This window comes from Bos taurus, chromosome 9, assembly GCF_002263795.3.
Source record: "Bos taurus isolate L1 Dominette 01449 registration number 42190680 breed Hereford chromosome 9, ARS-UCD2.0, whole genome shotgun sequence".
NCBI lineage: Eukaryota > Metazoa > Chordata > Mammalia > Artiodactyla > Bovidae > Bos > Bos taurus.
In genome coordinates, this window is record NC_037336.1 from 95,423,540 (window position 1) to 95,436,649 (window position 13,110).

The 13,110-nt window shown below is 49.4% G+C and overlaps 1 protein-coding gene across 2 annotated transcripts in view; it reads right to left on the reverse strand.

Annotated features, from left to right (window-relative positions):
• Positions 1-13,110, reverse strand: part of TAGAP (T cell activation RhoGTPase activating protein) — an 88,345-nt gene that overhangs the window by 60,561 nt on the left and 14,674 nt on the right. The window contains exons 2-3 of one of the 2 annotated variants that reach the window (XM_059889625.1): positions 12,959-13,041; positions 3,652-3,810 (exon numbers count right to left, since the gene is read on the reverse strand). In XM_059889625.1, the coding sequence (XP_059745608.1) occupies positions 3,652-3,810; positions 12,959-13,041 (242 nt within the window). Of the gene's footprint in view, positions 1-3,651; positions 3,811-4,326; positions 4,495-12,958; positions 13,042-13,110 lie in introns of those variants that run through there. The other variant, XM_059889626.1, reaches the window with a different exon arrangement.

The window sequence follows — 13,110 nt, forward strand, 5'->3', positions numbered from 1 at the left end:
TAGTTGAACATGGTACCAACTATATCCTAAAAACTTAGTAGAACATTCTGCTCTAAACTAAATTAGATAAATTGACTACACTTTCCAAACATAGAGGAGTTGCACTCTTTGAATTAAAAACAACAATCCAAACTAAAGCAGACTCAAGAATCAGTCATCATTCCTTCCCTTCTGTCCACCATACCTCTCCTATCAGATTATAAAGAGCCTGAGAGCTTGGACTCTATCACCACCAGACACAGCAGAATGACTCAGGCAGAGCACACCCTCTACAACGCTAGTAGTGACTAGTTAGTTAATCATTAATTATTAACAATTAACTTCCAGGCTAGTGAGAGCTATGAGCTTTCTTCTCTGCTCTCTCTGGGCCAAAGGTGGGGCCTCAGAGTCCTTCCTGGAAAGCACTTGAGAAAGTGACTGTTCTTCATAGCAAATGCTTTACACAGGGGTCCCCGTCCCCTGGGTTATGGACCACTACCTGTCCGTGGCCACACGGCAGGAAGTGAATGGTGGGCGACTAAAGCTGCATCTGTATTTACAGCTGCTGCCTGAGCCCTGCCTCCTGTCAAATCAGCAGGGGCATTAGATTCTCAAAGGAGCGCAAATCTTACTGTGAACCGGGCTTATGAGCGATCCAGGTTGTGTGCGCTCCTTATGAGAATCATCCTGAAACCACTCCCTACTCCCTAGCCTGTGGGAAAATTGTCTTCCACAAAATCAGCCCCTGGTGCCAAAAAGATTGGGGACTCCTGGCTTAACATGAGTGCCAGGCCCATTCTAAGCTCTGTACATGTAGCCACCCTTTTGATCCCCACCCCAAGCCACTCTATGAGGGAGGTGCTATTTTTATCCCCACTTTACAGATGAGAAAACTGAGGCATATAGAACAGTGCAGTTCCAGAGCATATGCTTTGATTGTGCACAGAGCTGTGTCCCTAAGCCTGGGTTAGAGCTGGCCACGGGAAGAGGGGTGCAGCCTCCCAGGTGGCAGGAACAGCTGGGACAGAAGCACAAGGTCCATTAGAGGAGACGACGCAGTGGGTTCGAGGGCTGGGCCATGGGAGTGTGTGGACATCTGATCCACCTACTCAGCAACTGCTGTCAGCCTGACTCCTTTGGGAAGAGGAAGAGGGTTCCTGTGTTATCCTTTCCAAGCAGTGTGTGAAGGCTCAGGTCCGGGCTTGGCTGCAGCCCTGCAGCCGGGGAGGCCACGTGGTTGGGTCTGGCAAGGTCTCAGGATGCTGCGACCAGGTGCCTGCAGCCGACCCACAGCGCCCCTCTTGGTGCAGAGCCCGTGTGGCGGACTGGCCTTGTGAACAGATGCCCACACCCTGTGCGCATCTTTGGGTTTCTCCCCTGACTGCGGGCAGGAGCGAGCCTTTTGAGGAAGGACTTGAGGTGTTTGTTTGAATGAAAGCGAGGAATGATTCAGCAGCCTGCACAGTGCTCTGTGCGGACCAGGCAGGAAGGGGCCGCTTCACTTTCTCGGGATGTGCTGGGCAGGACTTCCCCAGCTGCTGTTTGTGCCTCGGGGGATTTCTCGTGGTTCTGAAAACAACACTTCCCTGGCTGGGACGAATATGAGGGGAGGATGCCAGATACGTTTTGAATTCTTTGAAATCTCTAAGCATCTAAGAAAATTAATCATGGTGGGTAGGTGTGAGAAGCTCTTTAAAACGGGCACGTTTTCCCCCAAAGCTTAAAATAGAACTTTTCAAGGGAAATTAAATGAAAGTATAAAAAATTTGCAAATGCTTTCCTTCTTATAAGACAGAAGTACAATACCCTTCCCACCGCCCCCATCCAGTCATCATCCATGCAAAGGAGGGTCTTTCCCTCCACTGCTGCACAGACAACCCCATGTCTCTCAAATCGTTTCCACGGCTCTGGCCTGCACTTTGCATGAAGACCCTGAGCTGACTGTGGACATGAGAACTTCCCCCTGGGGGCCCACGCTTTCCCTGAGGAATCAATCCCACAAGTCTCTAAAGTCTATGTTCAGCAGCCCCATCCCAACTTTCCTTTGCCAATGTGGAATTTGCGGAAGGCTGTCACACATCCCCCGAACCCTTTTCTTTCTGAAAAATCCGTGGAATCCTATTTGATGTGCATGTGCCCCTGGGAAGTGCAGCTCAAGTCAGAGAGCTTCCCCCCGGGATCCGGGTGCTGCCCTCTGAGAAACAGGGTGCAAGTGTTAGGCTTGCTTCCGCTACTTCCTCTCGGGGGACTTGTGACAAGCACTCAGTCTCTCTGAGCTTTAACTTCCTCATCTGTGAAATGGGTTGGGAGGATTAAGCCAGCTGACACGCGTGATGTGCCTGGCAGGTGCTCAGTTCCGAAAGTGAGGTGGGTGTTCCCCAGGCACTTGGGCCCAGTAACACACTTGAGTCTCGGGCTCTCTGAATTCTGCTGTGGCAATAAAAGACGCAGAAGCCGGCAGGCATAGCTCATTTCCAGAAGGCAAATGAGCAGGCTCCAAGGTGACTTTCCTCCAGGTAGTCACTGCCCTGGGATTGAACTGGAGCTCAGGTGCATTCGTGGTCAGGGGGTCATACCCCGGGTGCCCTGGGTCCCATCCTCAGGGCCGCCGTGTCCCTCATTCAGAATCAGACATCCTCTTGCAGCCAAAGTCAACTGGTGGCCTGGCCAAGCGGCTCCTGCCACCACTCCTTGTTTGGGCTGCCACCTTGGAAACTGCTCAAGGCCAGTGCTCCCCTTCTCCCTGCCCAGGAAAAGTTGTTTTTTATTCCCTTTAAGCTTTGTGGGCCCTCTGGAAGGAGGAGAGGAACCCCCTCAAACCAAAGGACAGGAGGGTAGGGCAGGTAGGTGGCAAGGTGGGGCAGGGTGCTATCCACTGGGTGGTTTATCCCCGCTGGTCCAGGTCATCTTCCTGGCTCTGCCGGGGGTATTCTTCACCCACTACCAGCCTCTTGGGCACCCTCCTGCCCTGTCCCAGAGGAAATGAAGAGAGTTACTTAGTTGCTGGGTGATCATTGGTCCCATTTCTCACTTGGGTGCAGCTAATCTATCAGACACTGTGGCGAGGGGAGGAGAGAAGGGACAGGCTCCACGTGAGGAGTGGGGTAGAGGGACCTGGTCTTTTTCCTTCCCTCTCTGCCCAGAGCAGATTGAGGCAAAGGAGCATACAGGCACGTGTTCCTTCTGGGGAATGGGAAAGAAATCAAGAGACATTGCTGATACACACTCAGCCTACAAGTCAGAAAATTAATACTGCCCTTCTTTTGATGTAGCCTCTCCTGATCTAATAGAAACGTTGAGGACGTATAATTGCATATTTTCCCCCAGAGAAATATGATTATCATGGTAATTAACATGAACTTAATTACTGAGTTTCTAACTTTCTGATTTCAAATTTGTTGCTGTGAACACTTTAAGCACTTCTTAGCAACCCAACAGATCAAGTTCACTAAGAGTTCTTTTTAAATGATGGCTCTCCTATACCCTAACCGCCCTACTAGCTTTCAACCTGCTACACCTGTGATGTTGCCTGAGGCAGGCAGCCTCTCCAGTCTCATGGTCTCATTTGTCAAATGAAGGGGGAGCTCTCTTTGAGATGCCTTCAGGCAGGGGGGACTCGGAAAGAAAGTGCCTTTTCACAGACAGGAAGACAGTGCCAGTCGTGTGACTTACCTCTGCTTGGCGACGACCAGCCAGTCCCTGAAGAGGAAGAGGTGCCTCTCCTTGGTCCTGGGGCCCTGAGTCAGCACCACGGGGCACTGGAGGATAGACTCTGTCTGCTGGGTGGGCAGGTCCAGCTGCTGGAGGGACACTGCGGATGCCAGGCCTTTCCTGGGTGGAAGAGAGTAGGAATGAGCCTCTAAGGGATAGTGGTCGGTAGACAGATAGGATGTGAGGAGACACAGCTCAGAACAGCATGTCACCAGGAGTCTGGCTTAACTGGGGTGGAAATTAGGAGGGAAAACAGTGAAGAGGCTAACTGCAAGTTGCTGTTTATTTTTTTCTTCAAAACTGGATTTACAATCAAGCATCATCAGTCAAGAAATGTTGGTCCTGCGTCAGTGAATAGCGAATACATGCTTATAATCTAACGGTTGAGAATTTCTGCGAGAATTTTAACCCAAGGCAATGCGTCCCAAACCTTTTCGTGTCACCAGGAGGTGAACTGAGGCTGCAAACTGGCTGGCTGGGCGTCCAGGTGCGGGGAAGCCGAGGGGAGCAGTGAGGTGGCGTCGCTGTCACTCATTTGTGGCACACGGGCGGGAAGCTCGGGCTGACTGACTGAGGAAAAGTTTTCCCTAAAGGTCGTAGTGGTCAGGTTTAGCCTACAGTGAAATCTAATCTTACGACTCCAAATCAGTGGTTTTCCTGCACAGCATGATTCTGCAGCGTGGAGAGTAAACCGTGGAAACGCATGACTTGATTCCAGCACCTTCTCCTTGTGATTCTTAGCAAGTTGGGACCACTCAGTTCCTGTTGGTTGTTCACTTCCTGGTCATTCACTCAGTTTCCAGCAGACATGGATGACCTCAGTGTGCGTGCGTGCGTGCGTGTATACGTGCCTACGTGCGTGCGTGGAAGGAGAGAAGGCGAGGCGCGCAACTCTTTTATGTGACTCGGGAATTAGCCTACCAAGATGGCTGCCTGCTTGGCCTGTTTTACGGTTGCTTTAACATTTTGCTCACATTCCTTCCATCCTAAAGGCGGCAGTACTGACTCTTGGAGGCAGAACTTTTATACAGGGAACCTGTTTAATTCAGATGTGTTGTCTGAATAAAGCTGTGCTGGGGCTTAAGGACACATTTCTGTTATTTAAAGCAAACGTGAACATTTTCAATACTCTGCATTCTCCAGAAATCAATGATATGTGGCACGAGTCTTTGACGGAGTGCCCTGATGAAGAGTTCCCGCTGGTTAACCCCACTCTGCCTCCTGACCTTTCCACCCACCCCACACCTCCCACTGCCTTCACTTAGTTACTCTCAGCACAAGCTCCGGTCCAGAAATGATGGGGACCCGGGTGAAGCCTGGGGGTGTGTGCCGTAGAGCCTTTCCAGCTCTTGGTTGATGGTTACTTAACTATTCAGGGAGGGAACCAGGGTAGAGAAGTGTTAGTCACTTAGTCTGTCTGTGTCTCTTTGCCACCTGTAGAGTGTAGCCTGGCAGGCTCCTCTGTCCATGGAATTCTCCAGGCAAGAATACTGGAGTGGGTAGCCATCCCCTTCTTCAGGGGATCTTTCCCAGCCAGGGACATCGAACTGATGTCTCCTGCGTTGTAGGTGGATTCTCTACCATCTGAGCCACCGGCGAAGCCCCTAAATAGAGAGCCCCTGGAAGCCCAAGGGTAGAGAAATTGGGACTCAAACCACAGGACCCAGGAACTAGAACTCCCTTCTGTGTTTATTAACTGACACATACCACTTTATATATGGAGAAGGAAACGGCAACCCACTCCAGTACTGTTGCCTGGAAAATCCCATGGAAGGAGGAGCCTGGTACGCAACAGTCCATGGGGCTGCAAAGAGTCGGACACGACTGAGCGACTTCACTTTCTTTCACTTTCACCCCTTTATATAAAATAAATGACAAGGATTTTCTGTATAACACAGGGTACTATATTCAGTATCTTGTAATAACCTATAATGGAAAAGAATCTGAAACTGTATACCTGAAACTAACACAACATTGTAAATCAACTATGGTTAAATAAATTTAAAAAAACCCACATTGTTTAAAAAGAGATAAATAAATGTATTTTGGTTGCCTCTGAGCTTATTCGGAAATGCCTAATTATTTTCATATGTTGGAGGGACAGAAGCTCACTAGTACAAAGGACAACTGGCTACACCCAGCAGAGCCTGCCTCACTGCCTGACCCAGAGGCTGCACCCTCAAATGCCTGGGTGCCAGGTGGGCAAAGTGAATGGTTGTGGTGTGTAATGGGGAGTGGTGGGGTCTGTGGAAAAATGGCAGAAGTCTTGCTGTGTCCAAGGGGGTGGTCCACCAGCACCATACGGGAATGTTGGCCCAGCGTCCCTGCCGGCTATTTAAAAAGCCAGAAAGCCAGCATCTTATTAAATGTCAAGTGATTCTAAGCATTTATTTAAACACAGGAGGGCAATGCTCTGACTGCTGGCCTCTTTTCAGCCTTAGTCACCTGCAGCTTTAGAGCACATAAAAACATTAATACAGAGCCTCTGATGATTTGAGCAAAATATTTGAATATTTAAAATCTGATGTTACAAGCTATATTGAGAGTAACAGATCTAAACCTGTCAGATAATTATTCATTTCAGCTTTAAAAACTATGGACACAGAGATAAGCCATGACCAGCAAGAGGAAGTAGGTGAGGTTTCTTTTTTAGAATGCTGCCCCCGCCAAGCACTTTTCCACATTTTGATGTTGGTCTAGACACTGTTTTTTCTTTCCCCTCACATTTCACTGCTCTTCCCCTTAACCATCCCTTCCCTCTTCTCTGCATTTCTTTGATATCCCAGAGGACTGTACAGCCACAGAGGCTTTACTTTTCCTATACACAGAGACCCACTCTGAGTGACGTCATGAAAAAAAAAGCACCTCGTGTTAACCATACTTCACAACAAAGGCGCCTCAGCACTCTCCCCTGAGGGGAAATTTTTTAAACGTGCTGAAATAGGAAACGAGTGATGTAGCAAATACATGCTGAATGGAAATAACGTTGCCCTTTGCCTTTCCACGTAGTGATGAGTTTCCGGCCGAGTGGGGCCGGATGGCAGCTTCTCACAGTGAAAGTGCTGGCTGCCTGCGCTTTATGAGACCCGAGCCGCTGCCCTAGACCCTGACCTGGGGACTTATATAGTACATTGAAGGCCCCTGCTGGACTCAGAGTCAGCTCCTGGCCTGAGCAAGCTTGCGAGCATGCTTCAAGTCAGTCCGTTCAGTCGTGTCTGACTCTTTGTGACCCCATGGACTGTAGCATGCCTGGCCTCCCTGTCCATGACCAACTCCCAGAGCTTCCTCAAACTCATGTCCATTGAGTCAGTGATGCCATCCAACCATCTCATCCTCTGTTGTCCCCTTCTCCTCCTGCCTTCAATCGTTCCCAGCATCAGGGTCTTTTCCAATGAGTCAGTTCTTTGCATCAGGTGGCCAAAGTTTTGGAGTTTCAGCTTCAATAGCAGTCCTTCCAATGAATATTCAGGACTGAGTTCCTTTAGGATTGACTGGTTTGATCTCCTTGCAGTCTAAGGGACTCTCAAAAGTCTTCTCCAGCACCACTTTGCTTCAAGAAAGGGAAGAAAGAAGTTTCTCATGGAAGCAGAGTGAGTATGCTCATAGGGACCACTCACTGGAAGGGCCAGGTACCAGGCTACTCTAGTCCAACTCTCTGACCTGAACTCCATCTCTCTCTAGATCTGACATAAGGAATGGAGAACGATGAAGCATTTAGGGGTTCTCTGAGTGACTGGTGGTTTTTCAAAAGGAACAAAGTGCTCTTAAACTGATTTCAGCAGTAGAAAGCCTGAGCTGGAGGTCATGTGTCGCAGGGGCTGGGGTTTAGAGGCAGCCGAGACGTGGGCCTTCTGTTCCCCAGGACCTTGGGGTGGCCTGCTTTAGGAGCCGCCCTGAGTAAAGATGTAGACACACCTCTCTCTCTCCAGGCACTCTGTTTCAAGGTGTTTTCCCCTGAAGTCTGGGTGTAAGCCTTGTCCTGCATAACTCAATAGTTTCTCCGGGTTTCCTCGTCTCAGACCTGAATTCCCCTGACTCTCTGAGCCCCTCCATCCTCCACATAACTCTCTGGGGATTTTTTTAAGTGTATGAGCTTGATCTAGTCCCAGACTTAAAATGCTGCAGAGCTGCCGCTGCCTTTGAGATTCTCAGGGCTCTTGTGGTCTGAGCCTCTTTTCCTCCTGTGATGTTATCATCGTGTGAAAGTGCGAAAGTCGCTCAGTCATGTCTGACTCTTTGCAACCCCTTTGGAATTCTCCAGGCCATAATAATGGAGAGGGTAGCCTTTTACTTCTCCAGGGGATCTTCCCAACCCAGGGATCAAACCCAGTTCTCCCACATTGCAGGCAGATTCTTTACCAGCTGAGCCACAAGGGAAGCCCTTGTGTTATCATTAGTTATCATTGTGTTATCATTAGTTCTCTAATATTTTCTCTAAAATTCATACATGGCTTTCAGATGGTTTAGAGTTTAGACTACTCTTTGCCCACATGGCCTTTCTTGATTTTAATTCTCATCTACTTGGTGAGTCAGGCAGGAATCCGTGAGCCCTATTTATAGATGGGCAACCCAAGGCTCAGAAATGTGAGGAACAGAAGATAAATGTTGACGGGAGGAGATAAAGCCAGGTCTCTAGACTCTAAATATCCTGCAGGAGGATTTTCTAAACAGGAGTCCAAGGGTGGCTTCGTGGGGGCTGGGGACATCATTTAAAAAAATCAGACTCCCAAAGGACTTTATGTCTCCTAACTAGGATTCACTATTCCATAGGGACTTCACGAGTGTATAAACGACACACTACTACTAGCCATTTAGGACATGTCCCTGTGTACCTGCGGTGGCCCCTTCTAGCCTGGCCAATTCCTTCTTGTCTATCAGAATCCATTCTCCATCCAACTGAAACCAGCTCTGACTCTTCGGCACAAGGGGGTGCTTCCTTGGAGTTTGCCAGCACCTTGCTCTGTCTCGAACACCTGTCTTGCTCTCCTGTGGTTACTTGTTCACCTGTCACTATGGTGGGAACATTTCGAGAGCAGGGCCTTTGTTTTATCCATCGCGCAGCTCCCCTGCATCAAGCTCTGTGTCAGGTACACAGAAGGTGCTCAGTAAATCTGTTGTTTGATTGACAGCCTGGAAGCTAGGCTATTAAGATTAGACACAAAAACCAATTCCGAGCTAAATCAGGTCAGAAGATGTGGTTAGCCTGATTAACACAGGACTTGGTAAATGTCATATGAACACTGTCACTTGCATTTGAATGGTGCGGTCACCCTGATAAGTAGGGCGGATATTTCAGCCACTTACAGATCTCCTACTGTATGCAAAGTGCTCTACTACATCCCTTGCTGAGAGGATGGGTAAATTCTGTTTGATTCGGCCACGCTCATATCAAGTTTGAGGTCTGGAGGTGGTTCCACAGCCAGACCATCCAGGGTGCTCGTGCTTAGATACTCTTAGAGGTACCTGAACCTCCTAAACCTAAACATCTGGTCCCAGGGGTCAACTGGCAAGATAACCTGGAAGCCATAATCAGTTCAGTTCAGTTGCTCAGTCGTGTCTGACTCTTTGTGACCCCATGAATCGCAGCACGCCAGGCCTCCCTGTCCATCACCAACTCCCGGAGTTCACTCAGACTCACGTCCATCGAGTCAGTGATGCCATCCAGCCATCTCATCCTCTGTCGTCCCCTTCTCCTCCTGTCCCCAATCCCTCCCAGCATCAGAGTCTTTTCCAATGAGTCAACTCTTTGCATGAGGTGGCCAAAGTACTGGAGTTTCAGCTTTAGCATCATTCCTTCCAAAGAAATCCCAGGGCTGATCTCCTTCAGAATGGACTGGTTGGATTTCCTTGCAGTCCAAGGGACTCTCAAGAGTCTTCTCCAACACCACACTTCAAAAGCATCAATTCTTTGGCACTCAGCCTTCTTCACAGTCGAACTCTCACATCCATACATGACCACAGGAAAAACCATAGCCTTGACTAGACGGACCTTTGTTGGCAGTCTCTGCTTTTGAATATGCTAAATAGGTTGGTCATAACTTTCCTTTCAAGGAGTAAGCGTCTTTTAATTTTATGGCTGCAGTCACCATCTGCAGTGATTTTGGAGCCCAAAAAAATAAATTCTGATACTGTTTCCACTGTTTCCCCATCTATTTCCCATGAAGTGATGGGACCGGATGCCATGATCTTCGTTTTCTGAATGTTGAGCTTTAAGCCAACTTTGTCACTCTCCTCTTTCACTTTCATCAAGAGGCTTTTTAGTTCCTCTTCACTTTCTGCCATAAGTGGTGTCATCTGCATATCTGAGCCATAATAGTTACAATTAATTGCTACTGTTATCTGTGTTGAGGTTTGAGCAAACAGTGTAGCTACAGGAGTGGCCTTCCCTTGTGGCTCAGATGGTAAAGAATCTACCTGCAGTGCAGGAGACCAGGTTTGATCCCTGGGTCAGGAAGATCCCCTGGAGAAGGGAATGGCAATCCACTCCAGTATTCTTGCCTGGAGAATCCCGGGGACAAGGGAACCTGGCAGGCTACAGTTCATGGGGTCGCAAAGAGTCAGACATGACTGGGCAACTAACACTTCCAGGTGCTGCTTTCTGTGATCAATAAACAACCCGATTCATTAGTCAAATCACACTGCTTCCAGTGACTTACCAAAGAAATGTGGTTATCTTGCCCTGTGACCAGATATTTAGCTTTAAGACATACAGGTACCTCTAAGAGTATCTAAGTAGGAGCACGCTGGTGGTGGCTATGGGACCACCTCCAGACCTCAAGCTTGATATGAGCTTGGCTGAGTCAAACAGAATTTATCCATACTCTCAGCAGGAAATGCAGTAGAGTGCCTTGCGTGTCGTAGATGATCCGTAAGTGGAGGAAAGAACCTGCTCTCTTTCCTGAAAGCAGCCCTTGAAAGCACTGGGTGAAACAGGTGCTGATGTGGCGGGAAAGGTACGTAACCTGTCTGCATTAGTGAAGCCAGACACGCTTTACTTTCACTTATCTCCTGGAATACGCTTAACCACTTGAGAGTTTTACTCAACACCCACCATCATTGTCTCTTCTCTTAACCAGATTTTCAGTCCTGATTTTTCTCATCCTTCCCTGTTGTGGATATTACCTTATGAGAGACCATTACAGTCCCTATATTCTTTGAAACCTTCATGCTAAGTTTTAACCACTAAAGATGATGATTAAAATCATAATATGTGGATTCAAATATTTGGTACCCAGCTAGCAGAATTTAACCATCTCCAGCCACAGTCTCAAAGGGCTTCTGCTGGCCTCCCTCCACCCTGTGAGATTCGGGCATCTTCTCCCAAGTGGAGGGGTGAGGAGTGGCCTTCCCAGGCAACACATGCTGTGTGGGATGCTGTGGTCCCCCGACCGCCCCCAGGTACCCTTGCTCTCCTGTAGGCCAAGTGCATCACCTACGATTTCAGTCCACTCTCCCCCATGTTTGGAGAGCCTAGGAAAGCCGTCTTCATCTGCCTGATGGAGACAATGAGTTCCCATAACTTTACCAGAGAATCTACCATCACCTGTGGTGTCTTTGTGGAAAAGACTCTGATGATGGGAAACACTGAAGGCAGAAGGAGAAGAGGGTGACAGAGGATGAGGTGGTTGGACGGCATCACCAATTCAATGGACATGAACTTGGGCGAACTCTGGGAGATGGTGAGGGACAAAGAAGCCTGGCATGCTGCAGTCCGTGGGGTCGGGAAGAGTTGGACACGACTTGGCTACTCAACAATGACAACATGGTGTCTCATTCGTGAGCCCACATGTCTGTGACTCAGGGTTGCTGACTCAGCTCAGTGACCCTCAGGCAAGCCCCCTAAGTGTTCTGCTCTGCTCCCAGCCCCTTCTGGGCAGCCTCCCCTCCCCTCCTGGGATCCTGATCACCTGCACCGGCTCTGTTGCCAGGGCAACCTTCTGAGATCAGCACCTCTTCCAGGTGATGCTGAGTGGATAGAGGCGGGGCTGTGTCTGCCGTGTCCCCTCAGGCCTCTCCTGCCCTCTGATCCCTGCCCCCAAACCATCCTTTCACAAAAGTCATGATATCAAACGTAACAACTCAAAGGCTCCCATCAGGATGGTAGCTGTATGACCTTCATTCTTAAATGACAGGAGATAGGGATTTTAGAAACAGATGGAAAATTTTATCTTCCATCAAGTGCTATGGCTTCCGCCCAAAAGCTTCCAGGAGATGTGTGAAAGCAGTAACTACTTGTCTGCAAGAACTAAGCTTTCACATTCAGGGAGGCTCTGAGGAAGGGAGGGAGCACTCTATAGGGCTCCCGGGGGCTCTCAAGTGCAGCCTGGCCCCCAGCATGAGTTGGGAACCTTCTCGTGTGTTTCAGTAGGTGTGAGTTCTATGTCCATGGCATCCTGGAATGGGGGCTCTGTGCCCAAGCGTGAGGTCTGAGGATAAAGGAGGCCACCACTGTGGAATCACAGGGGTGGCCTCCTTTCTCTGAGAGTGCTCGGGCTTTGCCACGTGCCGTCCACTGCCTGGGGCGGGCTCTGCTTGGTCATCTTCCCAGGGTCCTGCCATGTTGCTTTAGGTCCCTGTAAACTCACTCTGTGCAGAGAGTTTTAGGGAAGCCCTGAGACTCTGGCGTCACTCAGATCTGAACTGGGCTCCCAGTCCTTGTCATCCTGTGATGAGTTACTCAACCTCCTCCACTTTTGTTGGGATAAAAATTGGATCCATTCCCAAGGAGAGCTGGAGGGTAAATGGTGCAACGTGGTGACGGGGAGCAGCATCGTATGGGAAATGCCTAAGAATAGGAGTTCTTCCTTGCTGCTGTTCTGCCCTGGGTACCTCCTGGGGTGAGTGAGATCCCAGGAGGTACATGGACACTCATCCAACCTGGACCAGTTCAGCAAAGAAAAGATTGAATTTAAACATCAGTCTCAGCTCCACCTTTCACTTTGGTGAACTGTTTCTTTCCTGCTCTTTGGTCCTTTTTGGAGGGTACCCACATAATGCCAAGACCCCAGGGGTGAGCCAATGAGCAGCCCAACAACACTCTGCCCCTGTGGTGCCTGGTGCCTGGGGGTAAACTGAGGCCTTTGCTTGGTCCACCTTCATGTGGGCCAGCATGACCCGTTCTGTTGTGGGAGGGATGGTGCCCTGGAGACACAGACCCCCTAGTGATGGGCTACGAAATGAGAAGAGAACCCGGCGGCACCTCCACTCAGAGAGGCTCCCCATCTGACTACTGTGGTTCCCTGCGGGGTGTGGGGAGGTCTCCACTTACCTGGCGGGGAGCCATGCCTTGCTGAATACCTTGCCCAGTCCAGTTGCTGGCACCGAGGGGCGGCGCTGGGTCAGGCTCCCAAGCTGCAGAAACAAAGCAGAGTGGGGTTGTCTTTTTATTTTTTTCAATTATATTTTTCACTTGTAATCATT